This window comes from Poecilia reticulata, chromosome 10 (genome assembly GCF_904066995.2).
Source record: "Poecilia reticulata chromosome 10, P_reticulata-male-v2, whole genome shotgun sequence".
NCBI classification, from domain to species: domain Eukaryota; kingdom Metazoa; phylum Chordata; class Actinopteri; order Cyprinodontiformes; family Poeciliidae; genus Poecilia; species Poecilia reticulata.
In genome coordinates this window covers 30,407,549-30,434,805 of record NC_088839.1, presented here as the reverse complement: position 1 = coordinate 30,434,805, position 27,257 = coordinate 30,407,549, and the positions used below count along the sequence as shown (strand labels likewise).

General features: G+C 37.4%; 1 protein-coding gene across 1 annotated transcript in view; it reads right to left on the bottom strand.

Moving 5' to 3' along the window:
* Positions 1-26,239, bottom strand: part of fstl5 (follistatin-like 5) — a 186,477-nt gene extending 160,238 nt beyond the window's left edge. Inside the window, exon 1 of the mRNA XM_017307175.2 lies at positions 25,707-26,239. Coding sequence (XP_017162664.2) covers positions 25,707-25,729 — 23 coding nt within the window. The 5' untranslated portion in view covers positions 25,730-26,239. The remainder of the gene's footprint in view (positions 1-25,706) is intronic.
* Between the last annotated feature and the right edge of the window lie 1,018 nt (positions 26,240-27,257).

The window sequence follows — 27,257 nt, the reverse complement described above, 5'->3', positions numbered from 1 at the left end:
GAGAACATGCAAACTCCATGCAGAAAGACCGGGGCCGTGAATCGAACCCAGAACCTTCTTGCTGCAAGGCAACAGCTCTACCAACTGTGCCACTGTGCAGATCATATTAAAAACAAAAAACTAAAAAACTAAAACTCTTTCTTGGATCATCTTCATTGCCCTAACTCCTCAGCAACAAATCCAAAATATTTTTTTCCTAACTTCAGCTTAATATTTTAGCTAAATACATATAAAATCATTTTTATTGGACTTTCAGAAGTTATCTATCTACAAACTTCTGACTCAGAAAATCACCAGCTTTAGAGTAAATGAGCAGTCATGCCTACTGCTGTTATTGGTGTTTTAAAGCTCCTGTGGCTGGTCCTCACAGGAAAGCATTACCATCTTCAACAGGATGTTTTCCCGGTCAAAATCAAGCCCACCTGTACCGCCGACAAATGGGATAGCAGCAGAAGTCTGTGGACGTTTTTCATCTCGCAGGGATGAGCTGCTTGCTCCCAGTTTGCTCCGTAAGCCTATGATTCCCTACAGAGGCTTGTTTGAAATTATTCAAATTGTCATGGAGGTCACTAGAGGGGAACTCCAGTCAGCAGAAAAACTGCTTTTGTCCCCCTCCTCTCCCCCCCCCACTCACACACACGTCCCTTTCCATCCTGTGGCTTAGCTGACACGTCTCTGACCCCCGGTGGGCAGATCCATTTAAGCACGCTCAGCTGTATTTTTATGTGTAGATCAATTGTTTGAAGCACTACAGCTTGTCTGTGTGATATATGGAGAAGACCAGAACATGTGTTGTTTATGTGCCATCCAAGCATCCTGGTTGCTTTAGCATATCTCATTTGGTGAAGCTATAATGGAGGTTCTTACTGTTGCTCAGACATCCCTAGCAGCACCGTATACAGATAAGGATTCCTTCCACTTCAAAGCACAACCAGAACCACAGGAAACTCTCTTTTCCCCAGGGATAGCGCCTCTGTTTGGTTCTTGCATTTCCTTGAAAAATGGCAAAAAGGGATGTGGCAATTACACAGACAGAGCAGTTTCTGACAACACAGCAAGAGAGGGATGATTGTGAATGTAATGCATCTCTAAATGAGGAACTCATGCAGAATTCATGTAACAAGTCCACTCCATGAATCAGTTTTACAAATCCTGCAACACCTGTGCCTGCTTTGTTATTATTGTGGCGCTTCAAGAGAAACTTGATCTGCCTCTGTGATGCGCATGACAATGAATCAGACCTCAAGAGGGGAAAACGATAGCATTTCCTGCCTTCTGATGGCAACACAGCTGGGAAATCTCCAACTCAAACGGGCCGTGGTACGTTTCTTTCTGTGGAACCCGTAGTCAGCTAATAAACGGTAAAGTGAGTTCATAAAAAAGGGCACCACTTGCCTAGAGGTTAGTGGACTTGGTTGGAGAATGAAACATTTTACGCTCACTGTATATTCTCAGACCAGCAAGAAGAAATAGAGTGTTTGAAGTGAATCCTCTACCCTGGAGAAAAGGCTGTCTGAATTTGCTGCAAAATACTTTCTCCCAAATTTGTAGTGTGAACAAACTGACCAGCAGTGTTAATGGCATTCCCACACTTCCAGAAATGACGAGTGACCTACTGCATACTTTACAAGAAGAAGGTAGAGATTTATAGGCAGATTATAAAAGACTTTATTTCACAGGACTCACATTTTCAGATACCAGCCTTATAACTATGTGCTATAAACCAAGCAGGAACGTTATATAGGTTCTAAATCATAAATTAAAAAAGAGATACAGCATGTAACATCGACTCAGGAGCATCAGGCTCAATTTTTTATTGAATTTGTTTTAGTATAAAGCCATTACTAAATACTTTAAACTTTTCTCAGCTCAATTCCAGCAGTGAAGACAAAAAATATTCTCCTCTCTTCCAGGTGGTGTTAATCAAAGATTTTAATTACCACACTGATAACAGGCCCATGCTGCTAATTCGTTAATGAGGATTTGGAACACAGTTGTCATATTGTTTATAGTTAATTTACAGAGCAGTTGCCAAGCTGTGATGATTGGTTTTAAACTTCATAAATTATTTTCAGCACAGAACGGATATCACTTTCCACTGAATAAACTCAAACCAAGAGTTTCCAGATTTATATAAACAATCAGCACATGAAGCTGGAATGATCATTTCTGATCAGGTGCCTGAACAATCAGGTCATTTCAAATTACTTTCTGCATCCAACCATTCAGATGCAAGACCTACAGGGCCCCCAAGTATGTTTTGGTTTGATTAGTAATGGGTTTAAATGGGATACAAAAGCCCGTATCAGGTGATTACTTTAATCATGAGATTTGTCGGCGAATAAATACACAGCTGTTTGAAAATATCAGCGTCATAACCACGGCGTTTCTATAACCTGAACAGTTCAAGTCAGCTTTACGTTAAGGTTCTCGCTAAATCATCATGCTAGAAAGAACAAATCACTAGTTATATAACTAGTACAGATCGTCTGATCTTTACTTATTATTCTCATATACAGACAAAAGTACCAAAGTATTTCCTTTAATTAGCCTTTATTTTACCAGGTAGGTCAATTGAGAGAAAAAAAAAATCTGATTATAAACAGCCACCTACTCAGGAAATGTAAAAACATCAGGCAACAGAATATTATACAGCAGAAAAAACATCATAAAGTAAAAGAAACAAAAAATACAACCATATTCATACTGACTGAATGTACTCAGCCTACTTTACACACAACCGTTGACAACAGTCAACAGTTTTTCAGAGTAGAAGTACCAATTGTAGATCTGCCTTTAGTGGTACTTAAAACATGTTCATGCTCATTAAATGACTATAGATGGTGGAAATAAATACTAATTGAGCAAAATAAAGCAGACTCTCATTTTTCAAAAAACAAGCAGAATGAATTATTGCATGTAAATAACATTATATTTTGTTCATTTTGGCACCAGAAGGACATCAAATGATTTTTTTTTTTAGTAAATACACCTTTATAAGAATTTTTCAAAACACAGCTCTCATTTTCTCTGCAGCCTGGCAGGTATTTTCCAAGGCCTTTTGGCTGAAGAAGTAAAACCATTTTCCAGGTAAACTCCAAAAGCCGGGTTCACACTGTGCAATTGTCATAAGCAAATCTTACATTGTGAAAGAAAATCTCTGGTTGTGAGCTTAAAATGCTGGTCTGTGGTCATTCAGTTTAGCAAACATGCACCGAAGTCGACCTGCAACAAGCAGCGTCTGATATTTTCTGGGCGCATCGTGCTGTGTGACTGCTGCTGGGACCCACATCTGATTCTTCTCCTCTTTTGTGCTTCTACTATTGTCAGTTTCCCTTAGAATAAGTGTATTAACTTTCACAACTTGCTGTCCATTTACTGATGGACAGATATGGATTTGTCTGATGCATTGTGCTGCAGCAGCACCTCGTACCGTGTGGTATCTTGATTTGCAGTGTTACAGAGTTGCTGTTATGTCGCGCTCTCACAGTGTGACATGTTCAAGTCCTGTATGGGTTTTGAAATCACACAATGTGTGCTGGATTTAACAGGCTGTTTTAACACCAACATTTCCCAACTCTTTCATGTGAAGAAGTCAACACTGAAGTTTGCATTTGAACCAAAGCTTCAGCAGCTAAACAAGTGAAACGGCCTTCACCAACTGTTGAATACCAAGTCAGAAACAAAATAGCTCTTTGCATAATGCTATTAAGAAACACCTAATTTAAATGAATGTATTTATGTATTTACTTTAAATCAGCTGACTGTGGCTCTCCATTAAGAAAGTACATTTTTCATCAGATTTGATTGACTGTAACAGGATCTAAAATCATATTCCAAGATTTTTAACCCAATTTTCAATACACTTAATGTATATCTATGTGTACAGGTAACATAGGTTATATAAATGTGCAATACTCACTAAACTGTTATTTCTACATCTTTTATATGGGCCAAACTACAGCTGTTCAACATATCACAAATTTATCAACAGCACAAAATTGCTATATGTAATATAATAAACCCTGTCAATTCATGGTTCAATATTCACCGATTCAATGATTCATGGATTTTTCTGTGGGATGTGAATCCAAATCATTTGACAAAAATCTTTCTATTTGTAGGTTTTTCATGGGGAATATCCAAAATATTCAAATATGTTATAAATTAGAAAATTATTTAATTGCTTTTAGGCTCTTTGTGCCTATAATATTTGGTGACACTTGTCTAATGCAGTCTTAAAAATTTTAGAAGATAATGCACTAAGCAAACTCATTAAGCTGTTTCAAGACGAAAACATCAGACGCCAACCAGAAGCAAGTTTCTCAGTGAAATTTTGTTGTTGAAATGGATAAGAAATGTTTTTTTTTCTGCAGCCCTGACCCAAACACCTCCCTTCCACTCTTTTAATTCACATCCTTAAATTCGTCAAAATAATAAAAGAAATTGCAACCTCTCACAAAGCATAACAATAATAGAAACAATTAAATATTTTAACACTTTGAGAGAAAGAGTACACCAAAACAAGTTTCAGGGTTGCTCCATGACACTGGGTTCCTTTCTCATTCCAGTGCAACAACTACATGTCGAGTCTACACACACTCTGCCTCCTTTGTAAGTCAAATGAGTCTCTCAGTTCTTCCTTGTGGGTGTTTGCCCAGTTTAGTTAGAAAGCCCCCCTGAACCTTTGCCAAGTAACTTTGGATTCTCCCTGTTTTTCTTCTCCATTCTGTACCAGTGCACCACCACACTCTTGTTATAGACAAATGTTGAGCTTTTGTTTTATGGCAGCATTTCTTCTCTGGCCTTTGTGTTTCTAGCTTTGCAGACTGCAGTAAAGCATGAGTGTACAGTAGTGCTGATCTCCCCTCTTTGTTTTGGCAGCAGCCTGGGAGCAACACAATCACGGTTGTAGAAATTTACCACTGTGCTGCCAGAGATCACTTGTCTATTAAATTTTCTGGCACGCGCCGTTACATTCTTCTTCTTTGACATTGTGTTGATGAAGTTTCTGTGCTTATGCGCTGTTTCATCTGCACAGACGCAGTAACTGTCGCCACTCATGATAACTGCCCAGTCCCTATGTTTATTACAAACTGCTCCAGCAGCTGGAAGCAGAAAATACATTTTCCTGACCAGCTAAGGATGTTTTTTTTCTTGAAGAATTATACAATAAAGCATGCGATTAGAGCAACAAATGTTTCAGCTGACTCAAATTGGATCATACAAACAAATTTCAGCAATATCAAAAAGAGGCAAATTTTGTTTTTCTTAAAGAACATAATGAGGTCAAACCAACTGATTGGTAAATTAACTGTTTAGTTTATATATTTCACTTTTTTCATTCCCAATTGAATACTTTCACTAATTTTTAATAGTAAAAACAAAAAAGGAAGACCATCTAACACATTTAACTGACAAAGAAAAAAAAATTCACAGGTTGCTTCATTTTGTTTACATGATTAATTGAAATATAAATGAACACTAGGGAATGTTTCTGTTTTTTATTGTAATAAAAGCTGTGCAATGCTAATTAGTCCACAAACGGCTTCAAAAGGAAGAAATAATTAAGGCATTTCCCTCTGCACATATAATTTTACAGATCCTAATTGTTTCTCTAGAAGTTCAAAACACATAAATACAAATGTGCCGCAAAAACCTTCAGTGCCAAAGGTAATCATTTCCCTCTCTGCTAATGCAGTCTTAGAATTTGGTAAAGCCGCCTTGATAAGCACATCCATGTTCTCTAAAGTCGGATTATGACATCACTACTGTATTCAAACAACTCAATTTTGAATTTGAAATTCTGACATGACGTCTCATCTGCACCACCTTGTCTCAGAGGGACACAGTGACAAGAACAGTCTTGTCACACATCCGGAGTTGGGCGGTTCGATGCCACCCACTGACAAAACCATCATTGTGTAATTACCCACCATTCATTAGAAATGACATGCTGACAGATGTTTTGGAGTGACGGTGCACGGCATTTTCTTTTGCAGTGTGAGCACTTCCTCTGCAGCTTCCCAGCTGTGCAGGCAGCTGTATCTGCTGACAGCTAACATGGTTTCTTCTTTGTGTGCAACCTTTCATTTACATGTGATCTACATATTCAGGAGATATATTTGCATTTTATACATTTAGCTCATTTTTCTGCACAGCGAGACCTCCTGGTTGTGCCGCTGTCGCTAACATTTTTAGACTGTTTACCAATGAAAACTTCTGATCAGTGAGTTGAACTTTAGGTTTGCTTTGCAGGGATAGACTGGTTTAATGACTGTTTCACAGACTCATCATTAGAGCACATTTAAAATAGTAACAAATATCTCATTAACATATTGTGCTAAAATACATAAATTTTGCCCTGTTCAGTGTTATTTAAAGCACACAGATTGTGTCCACAATATCTCCTCTGCAAAACTGCTTGTTTTTTGAACCATCACCGTTCCCAACCAACTCAGTCAGAGTTTAGGTCCCTCAAGGTATCTGGACCTTTATTTAAATTCTATTCTATTCTATTCTATTCTATTCTATTCTATTCTATTCTATGTATAAATTGGATGTGGAGGTCTGGATCTCATCTATATAGGAGTGTCAGAAAGGGTAGGAGCTTTTTAAAGAAACAGAGGTAAAATTTCCAGGCATAAAATTATAAAGTCAAACTTTCTTTAAGTCATGTTTGACATATACAGCATTATAAAATTATAGCAGCTTAAAGTAACACAGTCACTTGACTGTGCATAATTCTGTCCCTTTAAAAAAAGTCTACAAAAATATAATTATTCTGGTATTTAACACATAAAAAATATTTTGATTGTTTTAACTGACTGCACAGGTAAGGTTTAGTCTGATGTAAAGTCAGAAGGTGAGAAAATAAAAGGTTATGTGTCTTTTTATGCTGTATCTGTAAATAACTGCTTTCAGATGCAGATTAAGCCCAAACCTGCCATTGCTTAATCATTTCTCACATTCTGGACCAAGTCCAAGTAGGAAGCAGTTGAGCTCTTATAATCACCATAATCTATCAAATATGACCATGTATGCAAATGGACTAATTCATTAAGATAATTAATGTTTTAATCTGTCTAATTTTACAAAATTGTTTGTCTCCTTATAATTAACTCACCTCCACAGATTGTTAGAGGGATTTGGATTAAATATTTACATTATGCAAATGAATTCATTTATGTACACTAAATTGTAACCATATCGTAGAACAATCTGCATTAAGAGTATAAATGATGACACAGAGTACTCCACAATATCACTGTGCCAACATTTGGTAACAGTATGTGAATGTTTGATAAAAAAGTGTGGAAGGCCTTGGGGCATTATTATCTCACATCCAGAAAAACATCCTATAAAAACATCTCCTATTTATATGTTTCTGAACCTCTTTGTTAGCGGTGTGATGTGAAGATGAGCAGCAAGAGACAGCACATTTCTCAAAATGGAGGGCAATACCTTTACTATGTCAAACATAAACAACACAAATTCAATTCAAAGATACTTTAGGTAAATTAAAAGGGAAAGGGAATTAAATAATCTACAACATTGTGCACATATAGAGAGTACTGTGCTGTACCAGTGATCACTTGCTGGTTAATATTAATAATATTGGGATATTCCCTTTTCAACAGATTTAAAAACTTTTATTGAGTAACTTAAGACAACACTTTTATGAAAATCAACCTCTCATTTTGAACTCAAGTAAACTGTCAAAGCAGATGTCTGTTGTCTTTTGTTTTTTTTGGCGATCAAAGTGTTGTGGCACGTGAATTATCAGCAAACTCCGCCCACTCTGCATCCAGCTTAGCGCGTCAAGTGGATGGATCAGAGCCACTGGTTCTTGGATGAATACTGTTGGTTAAAGATGGATGTTAGATGTGCAGGATGAAGGATTATTTGACTTTAACATGCACACCAGGCGCAGTGAGCATCAACTGAAACTCGACCCAGGGAGCAAATATCTGATGGCCAGAGTTCAGTTAACCACGTCAATTTACAGCAATGTGTCGTGATGTGTCATACATAAAAACTGTTTTTATTTAAAAAATAAAATAAAATTTGTTTTTACCAAACCCTTAATATGTTTAAAGTTTTAAGTTAAGTTTTACATGATGTATGCTTTCTGTGTGATTTTTATTTTTATGGGTTAATTAGTTTTAGAAAGATTTACAGTAAATGTTTACATTATTTCATTATTTATTGTCTTAATCATGAATTCAAACATTTTTTTAAATGATGCTACAAAGATGCACATTTCTTTTAAACAATAATTTGTAAATTACTCTACTGGATTCTTCTTCTTAAGTTGTACATTTCCCCCACTATCTTGTTTTTCTGGTTTTATATTTATTAGTTTAAATGTGCTTAACCAGTAAACCTGAATTTTCCCACAGTGGGACGATAAAGAATATTTTTATTATATTGTATTCACATATCTGTGCTTCGGCTGCCACATTCATATCCATATTCTTTGCTTTTAGGTTGTTTTAAACTAATTTTCAACAACTGATTTATGAATGAATATGACGCCAAAGTTTATTAATTTAATAAACACACCATAAATATTTTTCAGATTTAATCATTTCAACATAAAAAGTGTTTTACTGAACCCTCAGTGGTACAAAATAACATTTCAGACATTTCACATCACCAAGCACTACACTGAGACATAATCAGGCGTTAGAGGTTTGAACCAGTATAGGAGAAGTAAAATGTCACACTTTTCTTTGACTGCACAAGTTATTATGGCAACTCCTGGAAATCATTTTTCTTCAGATGTACAATTGATTCAACTGTATCAGAATGAAAATGAAAATGTCTAAAGCTAAAAAAAACAAAAAAAAAACAACTCTGTAATTGTGGTAAAATGCACACTTTGACGACGCTTCATAACTTGGCGAGGTGCTGTGAACCCACTCACAGTGGGCTGCTCAATGAGTAGTCGATAAAAGTGCTTGTTGAGGGCGGCTCTTGTGTGTGATTCTGTGTTATGAGGCGTGCTGCTAATTTCACGCTCACTGAACCCCAACTTAAAAAGTTTACTTTGAGGCTCAGACAGCGCTCACCTGATAGACAACCAATCAAATTAGCAAACAATCTTCACCTGTTGTGTGTTTCACTGCATAAAATTCAGATAATTTAACAGGTGAAGAGGACAAAGTTAGAGATCAGTTTACTAAGTGAGCCGATGATCCCATAGTAATTAAATTAGTGTTTAAAGTAGCTCTATAACCCTTTATAGTCCAATGCTTTAATTTAGGCAGCTCTTCAAATTTAGCATTTTGAATTAGTCGTCCAGTTGTGTAGTTGTAATCAGAGGCATACTGTACAATAAAATTTCTTAAACATTCCTCTTTCTCAGACTTTGGTTGCGTAATATTTCGCCAATATGAACTGAATGGCTTCCTTCACTGCCTCCGCTGCCATTACCAAATTACAACAGCACAGAAAATCGACGTTACAACTTCTTCTGATTGAGCCGGTTGAAATTCTGCCTGAGAAGTCAAGCTCAATGGGAGAAATCCCAGATGGAGAACCAAGGTGAGATGAGAATCAAGCAGAGCTGCATAGGAAAGCAATAAAATGATTGTTAAAACAAAACACTTCTATCCTAAACTTCAACATGTAGTTGCCTCAGGTTTAACATTAAACCTGATCTACAACAAACTGTGAATGAAACATAAGGTACTTATGCTACATATTATTGTTTCAGTACATAATAATACAGAGTTATTTTGTTTCTGACTTTTATGATGTATTTAAATGGCCATTAGGGATTTAATGAAGTTTAAACTCGTCCATCAATTAACTCCTTTCCCACATGTACAAGCCTCTGAGTTCCCTGGAAAACTAAAGCTTTGATGCAGCCACCCGCGGTTGACAGCTTTCCCTCTGACCCCTTGAGAAAACTACCACTCAGATATTCACGAGTCATTTGGCTCCAAATGCCAAGCCGATTGCAGCAGTGCATCCCACCACAGGACAGATAAAGCAGGAGATAGGCCCTTGTGTAAGATTGCTGACTGCATGTTGTGATGACATAATGCATCATCCCCACCTCTACTTTATGAGACTGTTATCTATTTCATTCAGATATAATTCAAACATATAAAATTTGATAACGCAGAGCTTTGAGTCTGTGCAGGTGCTTCGTGTCTCCCCAATAAATCCTCAGAGCAGAGCAGTTATACTTTACCATGATGAAAGAATGTCACAAATCCTCACAGGGAGTCTTTGCTGTGTGTGTGAATACAAGGTGCCAATCCAGTGGGGGGACCTTCTATTTTTAAGCTTCCATTTCTGCCAATCATCTGTTTTCATATCCAAACTTCTAATTAACTTTCAATACACTCGGCCTGCCAAACAAGCAAGGGGTCAACGAAACAAATCATGGTCTGCATGTCACGAATATTCAGTGATCGTGAGAATATTTGAGCCTGCAGAGAGAGAAATGGAGGATGAGAAAGTTATATTTCTCTGCCCTGATAGGGACTGCAGAGCCTGAAAGCTAAATCACTTTCAAAAGTTAATCTGCTATAAATCCTGGCAGGCAGGCTAAATCTAAGTGGAGAAACCTCTGAAATCAAACACGGATTTTAAATGATACTCAGAGACAGCAGGTGCCTTAAATCGATTCAGCAAACTACCGTTACACCACAACCTTTGTACACCTTATAAGACTCTGCACAGTAAACTTGTGGCAGACAATAAAACAGCTAAAACTCAGAAGGAAAAGGTTTTGAAAACAACAAGCTTGCAAAGGTAACTAAAGTTCAGCTGGTCAATGCATGAGTGATTCTACATCTTCTATGTTTTTCTGATTTAGCAGCCTGCTTCGTTCTGAGCTTTACTCCAGATGTTTAGTTTTATGGACCAAGAGCTTTCAGTGATCAGTGAGACTCACTCAGGGATCCGACAAGCATCTCCATCTCTTTGGGATTACCAGACAGCTTGTGTCATGTTCAATCTGGGAGGAGAAGGAAGGCAACCCAACATGTACAGTATACATGAAGTATCATCAATGAATAAATTACCTATTTACTTGTTTATTTTACTTTGTTCTTTTTTTTACATATTTATTTTCTGTTTTTTAACTTGCTTGATTATTGTCTTGCATGATTTTAAAAAATCAAGTTAGAAGTCACGTAAAAAATCTTCAGTATCTGTAGATTTACCTACTTAGGTGTTAATTTTTTTAAATCTAAAATCTCTTGTCTTGAAATGAAGTACTCTGATTGGTTGATGCGACTACAAAAAGGTAAACAATCAACCAATTTACCATAAACTTGCATACTTATATACTTAGTACTTGTACAAAACGTATTTGTGTATTTACTGAACCAATTATTCACTAACTCGCTTTTACTTATTTATTAATTTGCTTATTAATGTTCTTGCTTACTTATTTACTAACCAGTTCATGTATTTACTTACCTATTTAATGATTTTATGTATGTTCTTTATTTAATTTCTGTACTATTTTACTTTACTTATTCATTAGCTTATTTATTTACTCAGCCGTATATTTGCGCAGCCCCTTACAGACCACCAGGAAGCTTCAGACTTTGAAGAACCGTTCAGCTCAGTTCACGTCAAGTTCAACACATCAACAGTCCAAGTCCTTCTAGTTTCAGCTGCCTTATATTTTAAATATATACACACAGACAAATACTTTTCCACAGCCATGTTTCTAAAGCAGTACTATGGCTTCCAAGAACTTTTGTTCAAAAACAAATGTTTTTATCTATGATATTCCAGTCTTTTTTGTGTTAATAGTCTGTTGCTGGTTTTTCTAAGCACAGATATACACTGTTTTTATACACACTGTTCTTTTAATAGACCTGCTCAGGGGCACATTTCTTTGGATCTAAATATGCTATTTTTAATAACTGTAGAGTATTTTTTTTCTCCCATGTAAATGTGTTCTTACTGTACAGTATCTTATTCTTATTTTTTTCTGTTTACTTGTAACTTGCTGCTGTACACCTGAAAATCCCCACAGTGGGACAATATCAGGATTTTTCTATTCTAACTTAAGACTAGAGTTTTATGAGCTTTGTACGGAAGCGCATTGTACGGAAGCGCATTGCTATCACGCAGGAAAAAAAAAATTCGAGCGCTATCACGTTATAACGTGATACGTATCTTGTTAAAACGTGATACGTATCTTGTTAAAACGTGATATGTATCTTGTTAAAACGTGATATTTATCTTGTTAAAACGTGATACATATCACGTTATAACGTGATACTATCTTGTTAAAACGTGATACATATCTTGTTAAAACGTGATACGTATCTTGTTAAAACGTGATATGTATCTTGTTAAAACGTGATATGTATCTTGTTAAAACGTGATATTTATCTTGTTAAAACGTGATACGTATCTTGTTAAAACGTGATATGTATCTTGTTAAAACGTGATATGTATCTTGTTAAAACGTGATATGTATCTTGTTAAAACGTGATATGTATCTTGTTAAAACGTGATATGTATCTTGTTAAAACGTGATATGTATCTTGTTAAAACGTGATATGTATCTTGTTAAAACGTGATATGTATCTTGTTAAAACGTGATATGTATCTTGTTAAAACGTGATACGTATCTTGTTAAAACGTGATAGTTATCTTGTTAAAACGTGATACGTATCTTGTTAAAACGTGATAATTCTATGTCCAGGAAGTGGCGATATTATGCTAGGCTTTTACAGTGGCTAACATGAATTGGTTTCCCTTCATGTTTGGTCTACACGGATACGGATGCTGCTTTGCACTGTGGTTAAAACCATTAATAGCATGCTACTCTTAGCAGGATCCTAAATAGAACGGGGCTGCACAGAAGGAAACGTCAATTCGGTTCTCTAGCTGTGACGGCGTTCCTGACTGTCTGGATCGAAGCTGGAGTTGGCTTTCTTTTGTAGCTTCTGATTCGGGAAATGGCTAAAGAGCGATTAGAACGGAGGCTCAGATGTATTTGCTGAACATTTTCTGTTCAGATTTATTTTTTTTAACAGTACACTTGCTGAACAACGGCAACGGCTGTTCGTAACCAAGCAACCGAAATCAACAGAAGGCTAGATAGTGGCAAAAGACAAAACTAGATCCTGTTAAGCATTCTTCAAAATAAAAGACTTCCTCTCAAGTTAAAATGCATCCCTGTAAGCCACAACAGCCAAACAGAAAGGCAGGTGCTCTAGGACAAAAAAATGAAAGAAAACAGAAAGCTAAAATAATAGCAAATATTGTAAATGTGATAGTTCATTTATAATGCATTCCAGATACAAAAAGGTTTTTAAATCTCTCATGTTTGAAGTTTCACAATTCAGATAAAGGTTTCACAAATCACAAACTAGGTTTGAAATATTCTGCCATTGGCGTAGAATAATCTACTCCAGATTTGAAGTGTCGATGTATGTTTGTTTTTAAAGCATATCAGGTGATTTCTTAACACTTGCATGTTAAATCTAATTCCATGATTAGTTACTTATTTACAGGGCTGCACAGTGGTGTAGTTGGTAGAGCTGATGCCTTGCAGCAAGAAGGTTCTGGGTTCAATTCCTGGCACGGGTCTTTCTGTATGGAGTTTGCATGTTCTCCCTGTGCATGCGTGGGTTTTCTCTGGGTACTCCGGTTTCCTCCCACAGTCCAAAAACTGCCAGGTTAAATGGCCTCTCCAAATTGTCCCTAGGTGTGTGTGTGTGTGTGTGTGTGTGTATCTCTTTGTTGCCCTGCGACAGACTGGCGACCTGTCCAGGGTGTACCTCGTCTCTCGCCCAGAATGTCAGCTGGAGATAGGCACCAACACCCCTCCCGAGCCCACTAACATACAAGGGTGTAAAGAAAAAGGATGGAGTTACTTAATTACAGTCATATGTTAAGTATAATTTAAATGCTTATTATTATTTACTGAATGTAACTTGATTGTACATAATTACAAAAAGGTGATGTGAAAAATACTTCAAAGCGTTATTTATGATTTATTTTGACAAAAGGGAAGAGAGAGGAAGTCTTTTATTTTGAAGTATGCTTAACAGGATCTAATTTTTTGTCTTTTGCCACTATCTAGCCTTCTGTTTATTTTGGTTGCTTGGTTACGAACAGCCGTTGCCGTTATGCACCTATTGTACTGTTCAATAAAAATGTTTTACAGAAAATGTTCAGCAAATACATCTGAGCCTCCGTTCTAATTGCTCTTTAGCCATTTCCCGAATCAGAAGCTACAATCGGAAGCCAACTTCAGCTTCGATCCAGACAGTCAGGAACGCCGTCACAGCTAGAGAACCAAACTGACGTTTCCTTCTGTGCAGCCCCGTTCTGTGTAGGATCCTGCTCAGAGTAGCTATTAATGGTTTTAACCACAGCATCCATATCCGTGTAGACCAAACATGAAGGGAAACCTGACCAATTCATGTCAGCCACTGTACTAGCCTAGCATAATACCGCCACTTCCTGGACATAGAATTATCACGTTTTAACAAGATACGTATCACGTTTTAACAAGATAACTATCACGTTTTAACAAGATAACTATCACGTTTTAACAAGATACATATCACGTTTTAACAAGATACATATCACGTTTTAACAAGATACATATCACGTTTTAACAAGATACATATCACGTTTTAACAAGATACATATCACGTTTTAACAAGATACATATCACGTTTTAACAAGATACATATCACGTTTTAACAAGATACATATCACGTTTTAGCAAGATACATATCACGTTTTAACAAGATACGTATCACGTTTTAACAAGATAACTATCACGTTTTAACAAGATATGTATCACGTTTTAACAAGATAGTATCACGTTATAACGTGATATGTATCACGTTTTAACAAGATACGTATCACGTTATAACGTGATAGCGCTCGAAATTTTTTTTTCCTGCGTGATAGCAATGCGCTTCCGTAGCTTTGCCCTTAAACAAAGTCACGAGAAAATGAAATAGACATAACACAGCATTATACAGAAAATACTTAAGTGTTGATATTTAATTTCTTCACTGAGATATTTAATAAATACAGTAAGTAGCATATAAATGTATTGCTTAATTTAAATTTACTATTTGTACTACTTAGTTATTTACAAACAGAATTATTCAGCAGTTTACTTATTTTAACTTAATTACATTATATGAATCTTTGTTTACTTACTTACTGAAAGTCTACTGATTTATTTACATGTTTTAGCTTCCTAAAGTTATTTTACATGTTTTTAAACTTTCCTACTTAAAAGCACCACACAGTTAATCTTTTCGTTTTTTTAATTTAATGCATATGTCTACCTAATGTAGTTGTTTATTTAATTACATTGTTATTTACTTTTTAACTATAATTAATAAGTTAGTTATTAATGAACTTGTTAATTTATTTTTCTTGCTTAATTATTCATCTATTTATAAGAATTTTGTAACTTCAATAAATTATTTATTTATTTGGTATCTCATTTTTCTATTTACTTAATCTCTTATAATTTATTTTTGTACTTGCTTTTTTTTTTTGTAGAATTGCTGACTTTTGGTTGGCATTGAAATCCTGTCCCCCATACGCCTTTCTGGCTACTATTTTGTGTTGAGCCCAGAGAGAAACACAAACTCCTTTTAGCATCCAAATGATTTTGATCTCCTCAAACACGAGGGCAGAGCCAAACAAGACTGTCTCACCAAATCATGCCAGGTTTTATTTGCTGTGTTTGATTTTAAAAATAAAAACATGATTGTCTGCCACTTCACGGGAATTTCAGCTCAGGTTCAAGAAGCCGTGTTATTCTCAGGGGTTTTGATGGATTTTGTGTATTTTTAGGTGTTATGATGTGTTTTGCTTTACTGTAAAAGAACATTGCAGATCTTTTCATGTACATCTATTTGAATTAGTCTTTCATTTCTATACATGACATGGAATTACAACATAGTGGCTTTTACTTATCCAAACAAATTGGTAAAGCCTAAAACTAAAAATAAGTAATTTAAAAGAGTTTAGGAGTCATGTCTCCTCTGGTAGTGATTAAATCCCTCTGGCATGTCTTTAGCTTTTAAAACTTTGACACATAAAGGCTTTAGAAAAACAGAATGCCTTACAGCTTGGAGGCAATTTGAAACCAGAAGCTACAATTGATTTTAATTTGTGCATCAAATTTTTGAATAAAAACCAACAGAATTTCATCTCTTTCAGCCTTCTGTAGGCACTTGTGACAAGTCTTTTTCAGAGTATAATCATATGTGTTTGATCCACCAAGGCAGCCTTTTAACTAACACTAGATAGATCACTGCATGCACCCAGTCCCCAGCCGCCAGTTTGTACTGCATGAAAATGTGAACTAATTCATCCTTAGAGTGTGTGCATTATTCATCACAGCTCTGAAAAAAAGCGCCCAGTGAGAAAATGAAGAGATTCTAATATATCTTTTGTCATGGGCAGGAATCCTGTCTAGTTTGGCTCGAAATCTGAGAATCCTACACAGCCCACTGTGTTCTGTCAGCTCCAGCAGCACCTCCAAACACATCCAAAACATACAATTATTAATAATTTAGAGGAGGACCAAGATGTACCTCTTCACACAGAAAACATTTACTTTCAGAGTGTCAAAGCTTTGAGTAGGACGTGGCATTGCATGGTCATCACCGCAGTCATTTACAATAGCAGATGCCTCTAAGAGGCAGACGCAGGACAGGCCTTGGCTTCTCTTTCATAGATTTTTTATTTATTGACCGTTTCCAATGTCAGTAGTAGCAGGATGTCGGTGCGACGCTGCAGAACGAGACCTGGCAGAGGCTCACGGCTCTCACATTGTTAACAATCATTACATAATCAGCAGGAGGTGAATGACTGCACTGTGCCTAGAGCAATGCCAACACACTTGGCGGCAGCAGTAGTGAACGATGAATTGCAACCTGTGATGCTATTAATTTGTGAAGCAGGGCCAGGCCACCCTGACACCTTCCCCTGCCCCCGCCACCCCCCCTCCTCCTTCTCAATGTTTCACTGCTAACAACCCTGAGAAGTCTGCAGCTCACAGATCAGTCTACGACCAGCACCTCAAACAAACTTTGTCTGTTTGTTTCTGGAGATTTTGACTAATTGAAACCTGCTTTCCCATGATGTCATTCACAAGAGGAGCAGCAGATGAGATCCAGGACAGTGTAGACACTCAGCAGGGAAAATAACATAATCATTGGTAGTTCATTTGGATCCACAGGGGGGGATTTGAACTGCTGATGGGTGGAATGAGGGGTGGTGTTACTGTTGTTCTGGATATTATACACATACATGTTTGCGGTGGAAACAGCAGCTTTTGTGCCCTTGCAGAAAAATGTTGAATGTCATTTTTTGTTGTTTTTCATATGTTAACTGTAAGCCCAGGTTGTGATGAACATAATTTTTTATTTCTTATGTTTGTTTATTTCATTAATGTAGCAGCCTGCTGATGAATTAAACTGTTTTATAGGTTAATTTTGAATAATGACAACAGTTTGTATTTAGCACAGTTGGTACTCATAGCTGAATAACACCATGTGTCTAAATTAAAAACATGATGTTGTTTCTCCTATCTCAGGAATATCAATGACGTTTAACTCCAACAGTATTTCATGTTTTTTGCACTTTCAGACATTTTTACCAACTTTTTGGGGAATAAAATTGAGCTATCTGCTCCAAAATGATTTCAAGATAATCAGTCGTCCATAATGTGCATTATCCCTGATATGTCCCATTTAAATTATTCTCCTTTTGTTTATCACAGGACATATTTGACTCATTTTGAAGTTTCATAACAACCACAACTCAGATCAAATACGTCATTACTTTAAATTACTTAAAATTATATTTCTATTTTAGATATTATCTAGTTTTAGCTCTTACTTTCTGACTGAATAGATTTATTAACCTTTGTAGTTTAGCCTCAGTTTATTCATTTGGTCATTTTAGCATGTTGTATGTTTTCACACATTAAATGAAACAGCCTGACTCCTGATTGTAAAAATAAAATGACCTAAATGTATTTTACACAGGAACACTTTCAGAAAAAACTGTATTTTAAAAATATTCCTTTCTTCAGAAGTTACAGTTATGGCGTTGTGCTGCTCTGGGACACCTTTGCCCTTTCATGTGCCTGCATGAAAAGCCTGAAGCAGGAAAATCGGCAGCAAGGATCCCAGAGAGCATAGCAGGGCAGACATCAGTGACAAGCATGTCATTGATTTAGTCGCATACATGATGAAAAGGAAGAGCTGACTGGCAAAGAGACTCACACAGAAGGGAGGAAAGCTTGACAGGCTAAGACAGCCTACATTGGGCGTCCTGTTGGTAATTTTCCAATTGGACACCTAGAATTGGCTGAGTCGTCAGCAGCCATGGCAGGTACAGAGATCAGCTGAACCATGAGATGACAAAAAGCAAAGCATAACTCTCTGGCCTCCTAAGCTACAACTGAAACAAACATAAAACATGAAAAGAATGAAGACAAGAATGAAGAATCTTGTCACAGTTCAATACACACAAATACCAAACACTAAAATGTTTGTGCAGCATACAAATAAAGTTTATGTCTAACTTTTTCTGTATGTCAACACTGGAATGTCCCAAATGAGCAACAAGCCGAGTAACAGATTGCTCACTCTGCAGCAAACAGGCTCTCTGGCAGCAGTTTCTCTAAGACATGATTCGCATTTAATGTGTTCAAATTCAAAAATATTTTATTGATCCCAAAGATAAATTATTATATATATATACTTATATGGCAGAAAATAATTGAGATGCAATGCTCAGGCCAGTTTGTTGGTCTATCAAGCACAATAACACCATGATCACTAAAACAACTTTTGGGACATTTGCCAATGTGGATTGATCCCAAGTCCAACTATAAAACTAAATCTGAATATCCATAAAGCTTGTAAACATAAGGAAGCATGAAGTGATCTAACATTTCCTGGCAGATGACAGCACTGGAAGTCAGAAAGCCCAGTGGACCAACAAAACAACATTACACCTCAGATAATCACTGACTCCAAACAAAACAGATTCTGTAACCTCTTCATTCTTCCTCAAGTCTCTGGAACCTTGATTTTCCAGATGAAATGCAAAATTCACCTTCATATGAAAAGAAGACTTTAGACCACTGAAAAACAGTCCAATTCCTTTTTTCCCTTGACGTTTCTACCAAGCTCTCTGCTATAGGAGTAGACTGAAACAAGGAATGGAATAATTGATTCCTCTGTGTGTGTTGGTTCTTGATTCACTGACTCCATCAAAGCTGCTTTGATGAGTCAATAGACTTTGATTCACAATCATTTCAAAGCTGCCAGTGTCCTTGTTACTGGTTCACCTTTTTCCAAGGGCACTTTATCCTTCCACTCAATTTTCTATGAATGAACAATCAGCCTTTATAGCAATGATCTTTTACAGCTTACCCTGACTGTATGTCCTACTGACCCAGGCTGAGAGATCATTTAGAGACGTAGGGAACCTTTGTAGGTGTTCTGAGTTAATTATCTGCTTAGCATATTGAACTTTTTTTATAATGAACCTGGAAATACTCTTTCTTTCCCATTCTGTTGCCTTGATGATTATATAATTTAGTTTTTGTGCTGACAAGCAGTTAAACTTGTTCCTGGATAAAGTGACCAGTGTGTTACATTTGGTCTGATTCAACAATTAGTCATTTTAACAGATATTTCAAATGTTGTAGTTTTTCTCGTCCTGTTGCATGTTCCACTCCTTGAATTTGATCTCATGTCGCTTTAAAGGTTTCCTCATGGCCCTGAGCTCTAAAACGTTTTGCAATGCTTCGAAGCCTATTTGCCACCAGTGTCCTCCACAGGATTAAAACAGAGACCTCAGCCGGCTCGCCCTCACCCTTAAGGTTTGTGCTACTTCCATTATCCTCACGCCATCTGCCAACAAGCTCTGCCGCTTCAGTATTTCACCCAGGAGCCACACAACCCCCGTTCTGCAGGACTGTATGAAAAGGCTAGTGGCAATCACAATTTAACAATAAACTAGTAGGTCTATCAAGACGTGGAAAGAGTTGGTCACACCTCACAAATCTAGAGCTTCATATTGATTCTTTCAGCTACAAAAAGAAATTTGAGCCAGACGAAACATAGCTAGTTTGATTCTGAATGCACAAAGCAGATATTCTTTAACATCATGGGGAAAATGGTGATGAAAAGTGGAAACTTTTTGTTTCTATTTGCATCTTTTGAAGCATCATTGAAATTCTTTGAAAGAAAAAAGAGCTTTGTAAAGCACAAGGGAAGAAAAGAAAGACATTTTTCACATCATCAAACAAGCTTCTGCATCCGAGGAGAACAGAATGTCAGTGTCTTCTAAACGTGGTGGCAGAATAACACACCTCAAAGTTTTTGGGGTCTACTGCACAATAAAAATCCCTCGCACTGAGGGAGGAAACAACAAAGACAAACATGGAGACGCAGATGAGAGACGGCAGAAGGTAGAGCGAAGCTAAGAGAGTGAGGAGGGAGATGAAGAAGAAAGAAAGAGGTGTTACAAGTGTCACTGTTGAAGTGGGATGGAGTAAGTGATGAAGCAGAAAACAAACAACAAGCTTGTCAAAATATGTACTGGAAATATTTGAAATCATGATCTTAAAAATAATATTTGGTTTCATTTAGCTTAGTAGAATTTTTTTTATCTCTGAAAATTTGTTCAATGTTGTACAAAATGTTGATTCCTTAAGCTTATGTGATATAAAGGATCCACTTCACTAAAGAGGGGCGATGATGGTTCTGGATGAAGGGATTTGTCCTGTAGCTGGTCTTTGTCTCAGTCATTGTGTCTTTGAGTGGGACTTTTTACTGGAGGTAGTCAGAGCAACCGGTGGTGATACTGAAAAGCAACCTGCAGCGTATCTCACCACCATCACTGTGAATGAGTGAATTAATGTAGTGTAAAGTGTTTGGAGCTCTCTGGACTAGACAAAGCCCTGGACTATACAAGTACAGGACATTTGTTTTCAGTCAAAATGAACTCTGATCAGGAATTAATTGGTTTTATTGAGATTATAGTCACTGAAATATGATGTTTCAGTTAAAAGTCTGTGAGGGCACCAGAACATACGACATGTTGTGTAAATCACAAAAGGTTATAAAGTGTACATCTTTATATGACTTTCTGAGTAAGATTAGAAGTACAATGGACCTCCTCCTATTTGCAAATTTTCTGTGAAACGTGACAAGTTATTCAGGGAAAATCATCCAATTCACAGATTCTTTTAGTGGCACATTTCTAAAATATTCTAAAGAAAACTCAGCTTGAAAGCTGAGATACCTGGGCACAGTGCTACCTGATAGGCTACCGGCTGGCATTTGCAAAGCATGCAAACACATGTAGAAGACAAACATGCAAACTCCATGCAGAAAATCCAAAGTCAGAACTTGAACCTATGAACTTCTTGCTGCAAGACAAGGCAGCACTGCTACCAACAGTCCCACCACACAGTCCCTCTACTAGCTCTGGATATGTTAGCATAAGTGATGTGAAAAAAAGCGCTGGCAGAAGCTGTAATTTTGCCTGTCTTGTTTTTTTACACCTGGTTGCTGTTACTAATTATCACATGTCTGTGTTATTAATGTGTTATTTATGTGGCTTGATGTCTTCTATTTGATTTCTCACTCAAAGAATTGATGACTCCTAACTTTCCTGCATTCTGACAGTAAGACTGCGTTCAGGTATTCTGTTGCTCACAAGCATTGCAAAAACTAACTTTGAAAGTGTGCACATTTTTTACTTATGTTATAAACCAACATATAGAGCAGTTGCACTACCACAGCATGACAGCTATGTTCGCAGTTGCTTTATTTCAGTATGAATATGATTGATATTTCAACTTTTAGACAGCTTGGGGCATCTTCCAGAAAACAAAACAAGCCAGCAGGGTAACGTCTCCAAATTCTTTAAGGGTGGATTGGTTCTATAGATGGTGTAGAAACTGCAGAATAAGTGGACAGAAACACATTTTTGATGTGCAACAGATACATCTCTCCAACCTGTCTTGGTTTTGAACTAAAGCATTTTTGGTTGCACAAAAAGACAAAGACCAACACTCCAGGAAAACATCCTTTTTAAACCAGTTTGCTCTCAAAGGTTGCCTTTAAACACATCCTACAGCACTCACTGAACCAGCTCCGGTGTTCCATCATCCAAGATAAATATTAATACCTTCAAATTTTCCCATTTTCACTGGTAGCGTATTTTACCACCAAAACCCACTGCATGGCTGTTATGTCATTGAATCTGCCCTACCCTTTCCATTACCAGTAGTCGACATGGGGCGCCTACGCCCTTACGGAGAACAATTTTCCACTCAAATCTTGGAAATGCTTTGATCAGTTTCCCAGTTTTTCCTCTTCTTTTGGAGAAAAGAATGATTGACTCTGAATTCTTTCCTTCCCTGTGGTGATCGAATGGAAGGCATTGTAATGAAAAGCAGAGCAACTCCATTAACTCTGTATCTGCACGGCTGGCAGCACCTATTCCCTACCTGTTATTAAATGGCTTTATTGGATAAAAAAGACAGAGAGGAAAGACTTTTTTCTGGTCTTTGTGCTTTTGAGAGAAGTGCTTTCCCAGTGGGAATTTTCTGAATCTGCTGCTTGGCTTTGTCATTGTCCTCTTGGTTTTGTGCATTACTCTAAATGTTGTCTTTGAGGAAAATACCCATAATGATTACAGAAGCTCTAGTCTTGCTCAGATTTCTTCTACAAAACAACCTTTAGTACAATCCATGTTTAGTAAGTTATCAGTTATCAAATAGTCCTGTGTATTATACATAATACATAACATGTATCAATGATAGATAACTTGTTCGCTTCAAGTTGAGATTCAATTAGTGAGCAAAGTCTCAAAACTGGAACTGCATATCCATCTATCCACCAGAGGAAATAGATTCTATCTGTTAGTTTCAAAGAGCTTTGACAGATAAAGTGAATGCATTGCTTGGATAAAGAGATTGAAGTTGGAATGTGGCAGCCTGCAGATGGTTGAATGTTCGAATTCTATGCCTTCTGAAGCCTGCATATAATCTCTGCAAGAATGTTAATTACTGTTTCGTTTAGCCAGCAGATTGTCTGTGTTTGTTTATTGTAGGAATTGCACGGAACGTCTAGAGAGTAAAAGCTGCCTCTGAAAGGATTTCAAGTATTTATTGAGACATGTGGTCCTTTTCCTGACATTTTTCACAGATATGTTATTATCAATGAATAAAGTGACCAAGCAGATCGACATTTCTTAGAAACAAGATGATGAAAACAGGGACTTTAGCCAGAGAGCAAAGTTTAAAAAAGTGCAGCACAATGCAAAATAAAAATATTTAGACCCTTTGGTTTCTGTTACAATTTTTATGTTGGAACTTAATATGACAGACCAACACCAATAACCAGAGCATAATTGTCCAGCAAATTAAAGAATATGCATATTTTATCAGGCTTTTTAAATCTGGATAGAGTAATGTGCATTTATAGTAATCTCCCTTGGGTCAAAACTTTACACAACCAACTTTGGCTGCAATTAAAGCTTTTAGGGCCCATCTAGACTGAGACCATCCCTCATTCTTTGAAAAAATAGTTCCTGCTCAGTCAGATTGGATGATTAACATCTGTGAACATCAATTCTCAAAATCTTGCTACAAATTCTCAATTTACTTATATGACTTTGACTTGGCCACTTGACCACACAAATTTACTTTAATTTAAAGCAGTGCTATCTAAAGTCAGTCCTTTAAAGCTGCTATTCTACATGTGAAATAAACAGTTTAAATGCATGGTCCTGCAGAACTTGATTACCTGCCGAGGGGCTCATTAAACCTTCTGAATTAGCTGCGATGGAGCAGGAACATGTCTGACCCATGCAGATCACTGGCTCTTGGTGACTGGTATTGTACAGTCCTGATCTGAACCTTTCCAGTGCAGTTCTGACTTTACTACTGTCCTGCATGTCCCCCTGAAAAAATGCTCATCTTATCTGACTGCAGCAGCTCTGTCCACATGTTTTTGCAACTTCTTGTGAATTTCTTCTTGTCCTCTACCATGAAAGCCAGGTTTGTGGAATGCATGACTCATAGTTGCCCTATCGACAGACTCTACCTCTTTCGGTTGTGATTTACTCGTATCTAATGTTGGCCGATGGAACAGTGCTCTGAGATGTTCAAAGGTCGGAATATTGTTTTTAAGCCTAACTTTATCCTCCTGTGCTTTTTGGTCTTCATGACTTTTATTCACTAATGTTCTCTACCAACTGACAGAACCTCCTGTACTTATACTCCAATTAAATGAGACACAGGTGGATGCTGTACTAATTAGGTGACTTACAAAGGCAGTTTGTTGAACTAGATTTGGCTTAAAGGTATAAAAAAAAGGGAACTGAGTAGATATGCATGTCACACTTTTCAGATATATGAAGAAAATATTGAAAATGCATCTTTGCCTTCCACTTTATATTTTCTACTACTTTGCAATGATTTATCACATAAAAACAACAAAAAATCAAGAAAGATTGTGAGTGTGACAATGTGGACAGGTTCAAGTGGTGTGAATACTTTTGATATACTTTAATGTTCCTGAAAGTTTCATGTTGGAAACATTAAACTGAAAGTAAAAAAGAAACAATATTAAACATTATCTGAGCACATAAGGCCAGATAAGAGGGATTGAAAATTCAAAGCTCTGTCAACAAGAGGACTTCATCATAGAAGAAATTCACAAACGTGACAAAATGATTTTAAATGCAAATAAAAGCATATGAAGCTATTTAAAATGATATGTCTCTGAAATATTAAAACAGCTTGCAATGTGTTGTGAAAATAATGGCATAGGTTTATGTGTTGTCCCAGACTTCACTAGTAGTTCATGATGTTGTTCAGTTTCATGTGTGACTCTGTCTAAGCCACATATTTCTAGAAATAGCTTTTAAACAATGGAACCCTCTTGTAGGAGACCTAAGCTGTGAGTCTAAGTCCTATCAATAGCTGAACTTAATCTGGTTTTATGGTGGCTTTAACTCCATCTGCTGAACCACTGAGGAGGTATATGCAACAACCGACCTCAAATGTATAGCAAAGAATCAGACAACAGAATTTCATGACCATCTCCGGCGCTGGGGCTTGTAATATAAAGCCAAATGAGTCCAGCGCAAATCTGAGGATAAAAAATAAAAGTATAATCCCTCCCCCGCTAACGGTGTCACTCAAGGATTAGCGTGCCAAGGAGAAAAAAAACAACCTCTAAGTACCAAGCGGATAAATTAAAAGCAGTGGGCAAAGTGTCGTGCCTCCAATCATCTTCATCAACATTGATTGTGTTGGTATTGTGAAGTGATTGTGCCTCAGTGTGAGCTCTCCCTCCTCACAGAACAACAGCAACTCTGATCCCAACTTCCGATAGCCTCATATCAGCTGGTTAGAGGCTCCCGGAACTGGCGCCGGGTAAATTGAAATGGTAAAAGCACAAAGCGGCAGATTGGAAGATATAATATTTTCTGAGGCGAAGAGAGCGTCCTCCTGGATTATTGGAAAACAGTCTCAGCGCCTCGGCGATGATGAGGGTTAAGCTCTGTATCTGATAGCGAGTCAGACAGTGTGGAGACTTCTGCACAGAGGGAGGTCCGACCGGATGGGGCTTAACAATTAGTCCTAATAAAACACACAAACAAGCACAAACACCGGATTTAAGTCTTACCTGTGTGGACAGACGTATAGCATCCAGAAAAGATAATCCAAACAGGAGTAGAAGTGAGTGGATCAAAGCAATACTTCTCAACAAAGTGGTAACCTGGAGCTCAGCCGCTCAAATCCACGAACACTGTGGGGTAATTTCCGGCGTGGACAGAGCGAGGGACGTCCACGGGAGAAGTTTGAAGTTTGGGCCAATGCGCAGCCGAAACAGATGGTGTTAATCCTTTCCAAAAATATAGTAAAGTAGAGCCAGCGCGAAGGGAGAGAGACGTGGTGGAGTTCAGCACCGAGGCGGAGTGGACAGCTCCGGCAGCGCAGCGATCTCACCTCGTCCGCTCTCGGATCTCGTGTGCGTCGCAGAAGTAGGAGTCACCAGCTCCAACCTCACCCGCTGGCGGAGTCCCGGCCAGATTTACATACAACCACCGGAGGGGGCGGGAGAGCAGCAGGGCAGGAGCCAATCACAAATATCCCGTAGTAGGCAGAGTAGGCAGCAAAGCGAGGACGGGCTGACAGAGAGAAAGTGGAGCGGTTCTGTACCTCCGTGGAGAAACAAGCGGGAGGAAGAGGGAAGAGTGAGAAAGGGGACTCACTCACTCACTCACTCACTCACTCACTCACTCACTCACTCACTCACTCACTCACTCACTCACTCACTCACTCACTAGATGATGTATGACCTCCAAATGACAGAATATTCATAAAAAGATCCAAGTCCACATACATTTGTGTGTCTATTAATTTTCTGTTATTTTAATACAGAAAAGTCCTCCTGTCAAAAGGCTTAAAAATGAGGTAATTATTTATTTTCCTAATGTACCTTAGAGCTGCTTGTATTGTCAAATTTTGTGTTACTGTATTTGGCTACTGTACCTTGGTAAATATTTGCATTTCACCTTCTCTCTTTATTTAACAAGGAAGCCTGTGGAATTTATTATTCAGAAATAAAGTTACAGTTTCAATGCAACTGCCTGCCAGAAACCCAGCACCAAATTCTGCACCACTAATTTACAGCTCCTATTGCTTTGCATAAAATGGCACCTCATGCGTCTTTTATGTATTAAAATTAAAAAGAACTCCCACTATTTCCAGCAATGTAAAATAATTAATAATTCTGAGCTTCCAGACCTCAAGAATTGAGAATATTTAAGAATCAGGTCAAAAAAAGTCCCTGGATTTATTTATTTTAATTTTTTTGCCTTCAAAAGAAATAAAAATAGCTTATTTAGAAGGGAAACTATGTAGTAAACTGCTGTTTCTGGGTTGGAAATGTATTCTTATTAACTGGATCAAGGATAAACCTCCTACTGTGGTACAGGGAAAGTTCCAGAATTATTCCCCATGAAAGAACTGCTTCTATCCTGGGAAGAAATGAGGATTCGTTTGTCTATGTTTGGTCTCCAAAGCTTATTTGTTTTCATATGACTTGTCCCAACTGTTGAGAAGGGATCCATTGTGTCCCCAGGCAATTAGGAGGTGAGGATGGAAGATGGAAGTTTGCTTTTGTTCTTCTTGAACTTGTGGGTGAATGGATGGTAAATAGATTTAATTTATT